Source organism: Rhinolophus hipposideros (assembly GCF_964194185.1).
Source record: "Rhinolophus hipposideros genome assembly, chromosome: 9".
NCBI classification, from domain to species: Eukaryota; Metazoa; Chordata; class Mammalia; order Chiroptera; family Rhinolophidae; genus Rhinolophus; species Rhinolophus hipposideros.
The window spans coordinates 14,950,041-14,963,753 of record NC_138055.1 but is presented as its reverse complement, the minus strand read 5'-3'; the positions used below and the strand labels follow the sequence as shown (position 1 = coordinate 14,963,753).

The following is a 13,713-nucleotide window of genomic DNA, read 5'->3' as shown; positions in this document are numbered from 1 at the left end:
TATGTTATTCAGATCTTTGTTTCTTTAGAAAATAAGTATTTGAATGCTCAAGATAGGCAAGAACAAGTGTGTGAATTTTTTTGTATATTTAAAGTATATGCTTTAAAGAATAAAATCTCACTTCTCGTATTTATGATAGTAAGACAGTCATGTATAAAAAAACAGCCTTCAGATTGAGGTGTTGTGTTTCAAGATAATTAATCTTTTAATATTATTTAGATTAGCGATCTGGTTTTTATTAACTCTTGTACATTCTAATTTTCTTCTTAGTACATGTTCAGTGCCTTACGTGACTGTGTACCCGCTATGATGCATGCAAGGCATTTAGAGTCCTATGAAATACTTCTGGATTGCTATGACAAGGAAATTATGGAAATTTTAAATGAGGTAACATTATATTTAAGATTGAAAAGCTTAAAACATGTATTTGGAATGCAGGCAGTGTTTGGAAAAACTTTTTGGATTAAAGCAGGCTTTCACATATTTAAAATTATTAAGTATAAGTCACTAGAACAGATGAATGATTTTTAGTTACAGTATCACTGTTGTGCTTAAATTGGTCTTTTAATTCCTAATTTTTACATAGAAATCCAGACTGAGAATTGGGAACAATTTTTTTTTTATTTTAGTAAATAGTATATTTGAATTTAAAGTTCTGTTTATTAGAAGAATGCAAATCAAAATTAGTTTGAATATTGAATGCTGATAATGTAATACAGTTAAGGCAACTTAACTATCTCTACCTATCTATCTCTCTCTATACATGTATATATATATTTTAATATTATTGGGGAACAGTGTGTTTCTCCAGGGCCCATCACCTCCAAGTCGTTGGATCTCAATCTAGCTATGGAGGGCGCAGCTCAGCTCCAAGTCCAGTTGCCGTTTTCAGTCTTTAGTCGCAGGGGGCGCAGCCCACTATCCCATGCGGGAATCGAACTGGCAACCTTGTTGTTGAGAGTTCACACTCTAACCATCTGAGCCATCTGGCTGCCCCTCCAGCGGCTCAGCAGTAGCTCATTGTCTTCAATCTAGTTGTGGAGGGCACAGCTCACTGGCCCATGTCGGAATTGAATCAGCAACCCTGTTGTTCAGAGCTCACGGTATAACCAACTGAGCCATCCGGCCGCTCCCAACTATCAATATTTTATTGAATTTTATTTGGAGAGCTACTGACTAAAAGGAGGAAATTATGTATTAAAAAATTACTTGTGTAACAGAAATAATGCAAATTCAATATAGTACATCCCTCCCTGTTTTAATGAAGTGTGTATTATAAACACTGATATCTTTAAAATTAAATTTGCATCTAAAGATATTTTTATTTGGAGGGAAGAAGTAAAAATGAGTAAACTTCACAATATAAAACTTGTTTATATATTTCCCTAAAACTTATTAGGGAAATTTTTATACAACTTATTGTACTAAATGTTCTTATTTAGAAAATAAAATACATGTCATGCCAGTATTTAGAACTCCATGGTAGACCAGAAAATGTGATGAATTTCATTACTTTTATCTCAATGAATTTTGTGATTTTTAATGATTATTCCAAAACTTTTTGAAAATTTCCTCTCTTGCATGTTCTTAGGACCTTTATTCCTTGGTTGATTGTTCCCATAAATTTTGTGGTTTACAGTATATTTTCACATTCCTTATAATGAAGCCATTAGACATTAGCTTCTGATTTTCTTTCAAGGTGTTAAACTTAAAGGATTAATGTAATTAAAAGCTTAGAGTTTATCTCACTGCTTTCTAGTCAGAAAAATCATTGTTTTAAAATAAAGAGCAAAGTAATTTTCACTTTCCCAATAAAAATGATATTTTACCATAGAATATTTAGACTCTTAAAGCAGTTTGACAAATTTTTCATCACTGCACTGATTATAAAACTGATGGTTAAAGCATAGACACCTAGAAGAACAGTACAATTGGAATATTTTGAAAACTTAAGGTATTAATTCTTTTGTGAATAGCATTTGCTGGACAAGTTGTGCAAAGAGATTGAGAAAGACCTGCGGCTTTCTGTGCACACTCACTTAAAGCTGGACGATCGGAACCCTTTCAAAGTTGGCATGAAAGACCTGGCCCTGTTTTTCTCTTTGAATCCAATCCGGTTTTTCAATCGTTTCATTGACATTCGAGGTGAGTATTCTGCTTTCCTTCTTAGAGTCATATTCTGTATCTTTTTGACCTAACTATAAGAACAAATAACAAAAACAGAACTTTGAGGGTATGTTTTTTGTGTTAGTACATTTATTCTGGAATTCTTTTTTGTTTTCTTCATTTTTATTTTCCTATCACCTTGTTTTAAAGGAAGAAATTTAGTGTTCAAAGACAAGTTGGTTCCTTTTTTAGTTTCATTTCTCTTTACTACTGTCTGATAAATCAAAAATTTTTTGAATTTTTTTTTGTTTGTTTTTTGTTTTGGTAGCTTATGTAACTCACTACCTAGACAAGACTTTCTACAATCTAACAACAGTGGCTCTTCACGACTGGGCCACGTATAGTGAAATGAGAAATCTAGCTACTCAGCGTTATGGATTGGTTATGACAGAGGCACATCTTCCTAGTCAGACTTTGGAACAGGTATGGTATAAAATGTTTCTAGCATAGTCTGATTGTAGCATGATGACAGTATTTCTTCAAGAAATCTGTGTTTTCTTTTTACATTATTATTACATGTTTATTTTAAAGAAAATATTTGCTATCTAAAACCTCGTACTTGACAAGAATAAGAATTATATAGTGCTAATTTGCATTATGAAAGAATTTACTGCAGGCTTCCTGTTTATATGTCCCCTTTTGTTGAACATTTGAAATACAGGCATACCTCAGAGATATGACAGGTTTGGCTCCAGACTATTGCAATACAGTGAATATCACAATAAAGGAAGTCACACAAAGTTTTTGGTTTCTCAGTGCATATAAAAGTTAGGTGTACACTGTATTGTAGTCTATTATCTGTGCAATAGCATTACGCCTAAAAACCAGTGTGTATACCTTAGTTAAAAAATACTTGATTGCTAAAAATGCTAACCATCATCTGAGCCTATTGGAAAAATGGTGCTGATAGATTTGCTCAACACAGGTTTGTTACGAACTTTTAATCTGCAAAGTGCAATAAAGCAAAGCACAAAAAAGTTAGGCACGTCTGTATACATATATTTAGATTCAGCTTTTCAGAAACATTGGGATAGTGAGGTGACTTCTGCAGAATTTAAAGTTTAAAGTTTAAAGTAAAAAGCTTAGTTATAGGTCATACAGTTAAGAATTTTATACCTACATATAACATATAAACTTTAATATCTTAGGAAAAATGGTTAAATTTATTTGATTATAAATATACTTGTTCGTAAAATGAGGAGTGCAAAGAAGCATTTAGTTAGCTTCACTAATTCAATGAGCTAATTACTAATATGGCAGTATCTCATAGTGCAAAAGTTTGTTTTCAGTTAATTTCCATGCAATTCTTTCTAAGATAATCTATATAATATTTACCAGAAAACATTTCTTTAGTTCCAAAATTTGAGGATCATAATTTTTTTTCCTTTATTCTACTGCACATAGGGACCATTTCTGGGATTAGTATGTACCGTATTTTGCCGTGTATAATGTGCACTTTTTTGCCCAAATTTGTGAGGGAAAAATAAGGATGTGCATTATACCTGGGTAGTACTAAGTCGATATATATGTAAATGTTTTTAATTCTTTTATTTAAGCTTATGATTTAAAAGTGTAACTCTAGAAATCAATGAAATCTGGATACAAAATAATACCCTGGAATAAGATAATCTGTTTTGTGGAACTTACTACAAATTTGCAGTGAGGAAGCGTTCTTGGCCTTCTGTGATGTGTAAACATTGTAAATTTGTTACTGGTACATGAAATTTCTTACGCCATGTATATGTTCTTATGTTTTGTAATTATTTGCTACATAAAATTTCTTGTACCATAATATGTTAAAAAATAAATGCTGAAATTCCTTTATAATACAAAAAACAAGTACCTAAATGTAAACATAAAAATTTCAAATAAAACAATTAAAATGAAAGATGTTTTTCTCTGAAAGTTTGGGCCAAAACCTGGGTGTGCGTTATACATGGGAGTGCATTATACATGACAAAATGTGGCATATTCTTCCATTCATTTATACGTTTAATAGTTACTGAAAACATGGCTAGGCACTGAATTATGTTTAGGAATACAAAAATAAATAGAAATAGTCTCAGCTCATATACTTATAGCCTATGGGAGAAAGAATGAGTAAACAAAATTTCAAATTAAAACATGAGGAAAGCTATAATAAAATTTAATCTAAGGGGTATTTTGCTTTAGAACAATTTATATGATACCATTAGGTATTACAGTAATAACTCAAGATTGAAGGATTCTTAATAGGTAATTTTTACATTAAAGGTGGTCTAATGCAATTCAAAGAAGCATAAGGATTTAAAATTAGACTTCCTAAAATCCCTGGATTCTGCTTCTTTCAATCTATTTGACCTTAAATAGCTCCCTTAGCTATTAATTCCCTTAGTTTCATTTTCTTCAGCTGTGGAATTTGGAAGACTACCTCATTTTTTGAGAATTACATATAAAGAATCTTGCACAGTACCTGAAAAATAGCATGTATTTCGTAACTATCACCACATATCCTGGCTACCTTTTAGAATCTGGCCATTAATTTACTTCGTAAAAAATATATAGATGATCAGAAAGACAGACAAAAATATTGTCCAGAATGGTGGGGAAATGATTTTGAGTCATGGATCTTTGAATATTTAAACTTGACTGTTCCTGTCTATTACAAAAGGATGAGATGTCAAGCAGCCGGCTTTCCTCATGGAGATAGATAGTCCTGATTGTACATGTTAGAAGGCTCTTTTAACCTTTGGTCATGCTTTTTGTATAGTTTTTTAAAATAAATAGTATTGGGAAACGTATCAATATAGTGACTTACCTTGTTTCCCCGAAAATAAGACCTAGCCAGACAGTGAGCTCTAATGCATCTTTCAGAGCAAAAATTAATATGACCCAATAAAATAAGATCCAGTATTACATTATATGTTATATTTTATATATATTGTTACATTATGTTATATTAATTATATTAAAGACGTGGTCTTATAATTTAGTAAAATAAGACTGGGTCTTATATTAATTTTTGCTCCAAAAGACGCATTAGAGCTGATTGTCCGGCTAGGTCTTATTTTCGGGGAAACACGGTACTATTTATATTACAAGTCTGATTATCTCAATAATAACAGAGCTTTTGTGTGGACTGTTTTGTAGGGCCTGGATGTTTTGGAAATTATGAGAAACATTCATATATTTGTATCTCGATATCTCTATAATCTCAACAATCAGGTGAGTGGGTTTTAGAACAAAAATTTTTTTGATGTGGGTGGATATATAGTAGGAAGGCTGAGGGGCAAAGAATTGATTCTCAATAGTGAAAATTGGTAAAATAAAAAAGGAAAAAGGAATTGCTTAGACGTCATCTTGTTTATTCCTTTGCTTTGGTTGTATTACCTTAAATGACTTTTCAAGTAATTATCTTTAATGAAGTAGATTCTAAAGTTTTATTTGGATAACTGACCAGTTTTGCTATGAATTGTGTTGTTATTTAGCATAAGTTTGTTTCATTGCAGATTTTTATTGAACGGACAAGCAATAACAAACATTTGAACACTATTAATATTCGGCATATTGCTAATTCAATTCGAACACATGGCACAGGAATCATGAATACAACTGTAAGAACCTTTTTTGGGGGTTGGATGGGTAATAGAGCCTTGTTTAATTTGGTAGTTTGAAAAATAGTTTTCTGATAGAATATTCTGGTTAACGTACACTACTACCTATTTATATTATATTTGAATTTGCATTTTTCTGATTGGTATAATTAAAACGTCTGGCATTAAAATTGCGTTGGATGCGATGGAAGCTCTGTGATACAAAAGGCACATTAGAATATCTTAACCATCTCAGGTCATCATTATAAATAGCATTGGAGATTTGAGGACATCAGCATAAATTGTGTGTGTGTATGTGTGTATCTGGTGAATTGTCTGATATTCTCTGACAGTTGCTTTGGAAAGCAAATCATTGATAGCAGTTTACTTAACATCAGTTATGCTTTTTTTGGGGGGGTCTTGCTAATGATTTGATAGCCATAAAAATAGCAATTTACTAAAAATATTTTGAATCTTAGAAATTGCCCATCAGTCACTTGAGGAAATCACTTGAACTTGTATACTATTTTTCCTTCTATAGAGAAAGAGAAGTCTTTGAATTTACCTGTTTTTCAGAGCACACTTCTTGAAGGAAAAATGTGAATGCTTAAATAGTAAAATATTATTAAGCATATTTGGGAGTAAGGGAATAGGGAAGTTAGGTAACTGGAATGCAGGGATCTTTTTAGTATACAGTGGAAGAGCCACTCAAGTATTTGAGCTGATCAGTGATGTGATTGGAGCTCTATTGCAGTGGTTACCGCTATGGAAATGAGCCATAGAAAGTCAGTTTCAAATTTAAAATAAGGAATTATCCATATAGAAATCATGTCGGAACCTTTAAGGATAAATAAACTTTTATCTTATCTATCAAACAGTCATGTAACAAAAAATTATGTAAACATTTTATACGTAAGGCATTGTGCTGGGCATTAGTGTGAGAAAAACAGACATTTCTTGCTTTCACAGGATTTATAGTCTGGCAGGGGATATAGCTGTTAATCAGTTAATCACACTAATGAAAGTAAATTCCTGATGTCTGATGATGATAAAGTGAGCACAGAAGAGTAAGATCAGAGGCTGGCAGAGTTACCCACTATTAAGAGTGGGAAGGATAAAGAAGAGACTACTTTTAGTAAGCCTACTACTACTAAGGTGACCAAGAAAAAGCAATGTTTAAACCACAATAAAAGTTCTGAGAAAGAACCCATTTCTGTAACTGGCTGAATGAAAACTTAAAAAGGGCATACATACATTTGTTAATACAATTAGTAGTATTTGAGGGTGGTGGGTTGAAATTTAGTACAGGACTTCCATCTGTAGGTCAGAATTAATCTTGTGTTATTTTGACTTAATCTCAGCTCATATCCTGCTTTTTCAGGGTTCTCTGAGTCTAGGTCATTCTGTTATTCACACTTCTCATTTTAGAAATTATTGCAGTTGAGATTTAATAATTTATTTAACATACACTTGTTTAAAGTGTCTGTCATTCCTGTTGGAATATAAACTTCATGATGACAAAGACCATATCTAGCGTAAGAGCAGGCACATACCGCCTTGCATCTGAGAGGGGCTCAAGAGTATTTATGGATTATTGAGTGTTTACTGTCATCTTTGGGAAAGCTCAAAGAGCACCATGTTTCTTACTTTAGTATTATTCTAGATGTGAAGATTAGTAATAAATAATCATAGATGGAGGAACATAGAAACTTCTGACTGGTTTATGACTTAAAAAAAACTGTTGAATCTGGTTTTGTGATTCTCACTACAGTTCTTAGTCCCATTATGAGAGTATTTTCCATTTTTCTTCTTTTTTTTCCTCTTGTAAAAATATTTAAGAGGAGCTTATAGAAAGTTCTGTAAACTTGGGCATTAAAATACTTCATTTATTTAAATATTTCAGGTCCAAATTAGACTATAAATATTAGACTTTATAAATTCTCATAAATTAGACTTTATAATATAAATAATTGTTAAGTAACATTGATTTAAAATTTTTATATTAACTTTTTCGAATTTTTTGAATTTTAATTTTACAGGTTAATTTCACCTACCAGTTTTTGAAAAAGAAGTTCTATATATTTAGCCAGTTTATGTATGATGAACATATCAAATCCAGATTGATTAAAGACATTCGATTTTTCAGGGAAATCAAGGACCAAAATGATCATAAGGTATTTTACATAATCTTTTTAAGTTAGTTTGGTATAACTGTTGCGTATATAGCAAATGGTTGTGCTAAAATCCATTGTGAGCATCTGTCTCTACTGGGGTTTTAATTTTCTTTATTTTTCACATAGTATCTCCTAGATTAGACCTCCATGTTTCCTCTATTTTCCCTCATAGTTTCTTACTTTTTGCATTCTCTGTAGGCTAAAGTCTAAGGAAAAATTAAATGATCAATGTAGCCAGGTATTACTTTTCTTCGTTTATTTTACAATAATATAAAAGCAGTACATGCTCATTTTGAAGCATTTAAACAATATTGAGTACCTAAACTGAATATCCTCTTCTCTTTCCTCCAATTCCATTTTCTGGAGGCATTTGCTATTAACAATGTGATGTGATGCCTTTCAAGTGTCTGTGAGATAAACATACTCGTATGTACTTGCATATACATATATCACTTTTTTCCTAACAAAAATAGAGGAATACTATATATACTGTTCTGCAGTGTGCTTATCACATGTCAGTACATGTAAATTTACCTCATTCTTTTTAAGAGTTGATGGTAAAAATGTATATAATAATTTATTTAACTTTTTCCTATGGATGAATATTTAGGTTTTTCTGATTTTTCAGTATTAAAAACATTGCTACAAGTAACATCCTTACACATTTATCTCTGTATTGGGAAACTATTTCTGAAATACAGATTTCCTAAAGAGAAATTTCTAGGGCAAAGAATATGAATATTTGAAATTCTGATACATACTGCCAAGCACTCTAAAAATACTACACCAGTTGACATTCCTACTTACAATTTGTAAGAATGCCGTTTTCTCTTCACCCTCCAGGTTGAGTTTTCTCATACTGAGATGAAAAAGTATGAGTGGCAACAGTACAGAGACATGTAGCCATTTGGATAGAGAACCAACAGTCTTATTTAGAGGGGTCATATCTTGGATTTGCCACATCCGGAGCTATTTTGATGACCCTTGTTAAGCATCAGTTAGTTCCAACCCCTTGTATACTAGTTGGTAGTTCTCTCCAATGTCAGAGCAGAAAAATACTGCTTCCTAGTAAAATAATAAAACTTCAGATGACAGTTATCAGTAGAGAATTTTAATAGTAGCTATCTCATTTTTATTGAACAGAAATTACTAGTATTCAGATAAATAATCATACTGTCGTGTAAGAATTGTTTCCATTTGTTATTAGTGTAAAACTAGTACCCTCCTAAATATTTTAATCAGCTAAGAGACTTGAAAAATCATTTCTTATTGGTGATTGGCAACTAGACATTTTAGCTTAGCCGATGTGTGTTATTTGGGAAGAAGTATGTTTATGTAAGTCCCTAATACCTATTCAGTCCGTAGAAATGTGGTCACACACATCACTGAACAAGTCTTTCTACAAGGAATTGGTTTCTTCTATCTGATAGAGTAGTTGGGTGTTGGGAGACTGATAATATTTGTGGGAAACTTAAATTTGGTGGCATTAATAATTCCCCTTAGCTAATGTCAAAAAGAAATTTATTTTATATTGACCTTGCACATTGGTAATTTTCATGTTGTACAGTTTTTGTTAATAGACTTGAGTGATTTTTTTTCTTAAGCACAAAGAAAATACAAAATGAGAAAAAGGGGTATTGGCATGGTTGATTTGGTAGGCATTTTATGCTTCAGGGAGTCTATAATAAAGGTAGTCTTTAAATTATCTCTCTAGTATCCTTTTGAAAGAGCAGAAAAATTCAATCGAGGCATCCGAAAACTTGGAATAACCCCAGAGGGACAAAGCTACCTTGATCAGTTCAGGCAGCTCATCAGCCAAATTGGTAAGTTATTATCAAAGTGTTAGGAAATAAAGTGCAGATCCCAAGAATCTATCTCATTCATTAAATGCAAATAATTTATGAGTGTCTGAGTTCAACTTTATTCCACTAGAGTAACTTCCTTACCAAAACTTTTTCAAGTATGATTAAACTATTGGTGCAGAAATAATTGATAGAATGTGGACTAATGTAAGTTAAATAAAACCTCTGATTAAATTAAAAATATATTTAATTCATCTCAAAGACCATACTCATAATAACAGTCAACTAGTAACTATTTGTTAGGTATCGACTCTGTTGAAGGCACTATTTTGGGCCTTTAAAAGAGGTTTCCTCAAGTTACAGCCTAAATGCAAAGGTAAAAAATGTTTATGTGAAAAGTTAGTAAGTTACATATACATTTAAAGATGAAATATTAAATGTTATAATTCTTCTATGCTACACTATTTAATATTTATATATAATTTCTTGAGTTGTCCTGCGTTACAAGTAGAATTTGTTGTCTGAAATGTGTTACATTATATTTAACATCAAGAACTGCTTTTAAAAATAATCACAGATTAATAATACTTTGTATTCACTTGAGCTTTTCATATGTTATGTCTATTAATGTCCTCACAATAACTGTGAGATGGGCATGTAATCACCATTTTAAAGATATAAAACGAAAAACTCAGAGGAATAAATAAGTGGTATTGCTGGGACTTAAACCAGGGTATTTCAGCTCTCAGTCCAAAGGTGTTTTATGTTCTTCACAGTTGTAGGCACCAAGCAGTTAGTAAATTCTTGCCACATTTGGTAAAATTATACCTCCTGAGATTCACTCATTCATTTAGCAAACATTTACTAAGAATTAGTTACACCAGATATTCTTCTAGATGCTGAGGATGCAAATAGCCTGTGTTCTCAAGGGCCTGTAAATTTACTAACGGGATAGATATTATAAACTTTCAGTTCTGGAGTCAAGTCACTGAACACTTAACTTTCATAAATTCATTAGTTTAAATATTAGACATTTCTGTTATGAAATAGTACAAGAACTTAAGAGAATTTTCCCTTTGTAAATTTATTATTTTAAACAATTTAATAATGAGGTATTGTCAAAGAAGTTCTGTTTGATTTATATGGAGTTTTGATATCATATTAGACTGTAAACTTCTGGCACAATAGTTCTTAATTGTTTTTTGAGAATCGGATGAAAACTCTGGATTGATTCCTGCAGAATTATATGCCCATACTTATATACACATTCAGTTTTGCATGTAATATGTTGGAGTTCAGGTGCTTCTGGTTAGAGTCCATGGGCCTCAGATTTGTTTTTCAAACAGAGCTGTTTTTCTAGGTCAGTGTTGCTTAAAACGTCATTTATTCACATACAGTACCAATATGAGAGGTTTTTTCCCATATAAATACTGCCTATTTTATATTTTTATATTTTGTAAAAGTATAATTTTTGTCCTATGAAATGTTAAGTCACAAGATTAATGTGCTAGTCATTTTTTCCACTAATACACATCGAAATACCTATCTTTCCCCTAATACACAAAAAATTAATAATGTCACCTCATTTGCCACCAGGATGCATTCCATGGTTGGGGAATATTATCCTTTTCACTTTGTTCTAGCATTTTATTCTTTATTCTCTTCTTAGAAAATGTAAATTCTTTAACTCTGCTTATAAAACATTGTAATGTGCTTTTGAGTCTGTTAAATATTGTGAGAAAAGGAGTAAGGAAGTCTGAGAGCACGGAGCAATGTGAGAAGTCCCTCTCTTTGTCTAATCACCTGCCTTAGTCATTAAAAAAATTTTAATGTAGTCAGAATTTAATTAGTTTACCAAATGAGTTACATTTATTTTTAAAAGGTTTAACATAGATGTGTGTAAATAAATACATTTATGTTTTAAGTGCACAGATATGTAAGTTTTATTTTTATGGAGCAAGGACTGAAGTAGTAAAATACATACAGCACAATCTTTTGGTACTTAGGATCGGACACCTTGTAATTGATACTGTGTATAACTGTATTCCTGATTATTAGAATTTAGGGTTATTTGTGTAAATATCTGACATTTTTGTGTGTGGTTTTTAAGGTAATGCTATGGGCTACATACGAATGATAAGATCTGGTGGCCTTCATTGTAGCAGCAATGCCATTAGGTATGGATGCAAACATCATTTTATCTTGTTTATTCCAATAAAAATTATGTTATTTAAATCTATTCCAAATAGTATTGTAGAGAAGGTTTTTTTTCTTGTTTATGTATTTTGATACAAAATATGGGAGAAAACTAGTTAACTACTAGTTAAATTTTCTTAACATTTAAGACTACAGAAGGACTTTGAAAATTCTTATATCTCTTCAAGTTAAAGTTTATTTATTTTAATCAGTACAGTTTGTGATGGTTCTAATGATTACAAGATTTTAAGGATTAAAATTTGATTAATATATAAAATTGGGAGCTACAGTGGTGAGATTAGTAATATAACTGAAATGCAAAATTCTTTTCAAATACATACTTGAAAAATGTGCAGTCGTGCAGTACCGCTGTCACGTCTGTGTCAGTGGTATATACCCTGTTTCCCCGAAAGTGAGACCTGGCTGGACACTCAGCTCTAATGCGTCTTCTGGAGCAGAAATTAATATAACTAATATAATGTAAGACCGGTTCTATGTTACAGTTAAATAAGACTAGGTCTTATCTAATATAACATAATGTAAGACTGGGTCTTATATTAATTTTTGCTCCAAAAGACGCATTAGAGCTGATTGTCCAGCGAGGTCTTATTTTTGGGGAAACACGGTACTTATCTTGCCTTAATAAACTTCTTCCCCAATTCTTAATGTAGATTTGTACCTGATCTTGAAGATATTGTAAATTTTGAAGAACTAGTAAAAGAAGAAGGTCTTGCAGAAGAAACATTAAAAGCAGCAAGGTAGTCTAATTTTGGAATAACTTAAATTTGGAGATTTTAAAAAAGTATGTGTTTATGTAAAACATTAAATTGGACGGTAATGTATAAACATATATGTCACTGTTTTTATTAAGCAAGTTATGGTCTCAGTTTATGAAATATAATGGTTTCTCTTTTAAAACTGTATTCTTCTGAGATCTTTGCAACTTCGCTGAAAAGGGATCTTGTAACACATGCTATTAGATTAGCCACTATCTACCTGTAGCTGTTGAGCATCTGAAATGTGGCCAGTCCAGATTGAAATGTGCTGACGTGTACATAGCTAATTTTGAGGATTTAGTATAAGAAAATGCCAAATAGCTCATTAATAAAATCCACCTGTTTCTTTTTACTGTTTTTATATTTCTTTGTGCTGACACTGTTTTAGAAGACCAGGCCTTCATTTTATGTAACCTAGAGCAGCAGTGTCCCGTACAGTAACCACTACCATGTGTAGCTGTCGAACACTTGACATAGACCTAGAGGGACTGGAGAACTGAATTTAAAATTTTATTTCATTTAAATTTAAATAGCTAATGGCTGTCTTGTTGGACAGTGCAGGTCTATAGGCTGAGTCAGTAGTGATTCTGGAACACAGTTTACAACTTGAGAGAGGCGTGCAGAATTAAGAAATTCTTTAGAAAAGTTTTATTAATAATTGTAATAGTTTTTTGAGTCACACATAAAGGGGCACCCCTGGACAAAGTGGAGGTAATTTCAATATCAAAAAGAATAACGGTAGAAATCAATTATAATACATTAAATAAAGAAATAAGCTATGGGTCATAGTGGTGATAAGAAAGGTCAGAGGAGCAGAGAGCACATGTTTTTACAGAATGCCAGCTAATAAGTATAGAAGGGATGAGAAAATTTAGCACGGAAAAAATCACTGTTTTGCAGTTACCACTATAGTACTGGAAATCAGACAAAAATCATCAATGAATTCTAAAATATTTTTGAAGAGCAGCGTATTCATTCACAAACTGTTTATTAATCACAAAGGCTAAACCATCTTTACAATGGAGAG

The 13,713-nt window shown here is 31.8% G+C and overlaps 1 protein-coding gene across 4 annotated transcripts in view; it reads left to right on the top strand.

Annotated features, from left to right (window-relative positions):
- Positions 1-13,713, top strand: part of WASHC4 (WASH complex subunit 4) — a 67,650-nt gene that overhangs the window by 28,549 nt on the left and 25,388 nt on the right. For all 4 annotated transcript variants that reach the window (XM_081058412.1, XM_081058410.1, XM_081058413.1 and 1 more), the window contains 9 exons: positions 271-387; positions 1,977-2,145; positions 2,435-2,589; positions 5,296-5,370; positions 5,655-5,759; positions 7,778-7,912; positions 9,627-9,735; positions 11,825-11,891; positions 12,582-12,668. In XM_081058412.1, the coding sequence (XP_080914538.1) occupies positions 271-387; positions 1,977-2,145; positions 2,435-2,589; positions 5,296-5,370; positions 5,655-5,759; positions 7,778-7,912; positions 9,627-9,735; positions 11,825-11,891; positions 12,582-12,668 (1,019 nt within the window). The remainder of the gene's footprint in view (positions 1-270; positions 388-1,976; positions 2,146-2,434; positions 2,590-5,295; positions 5,371-5,654; positions 5,760-7,777; positions 7,913-9,626; positions 9,736-11,824; positions 11,892-12,581; positions 12,669-13,713) is intronic.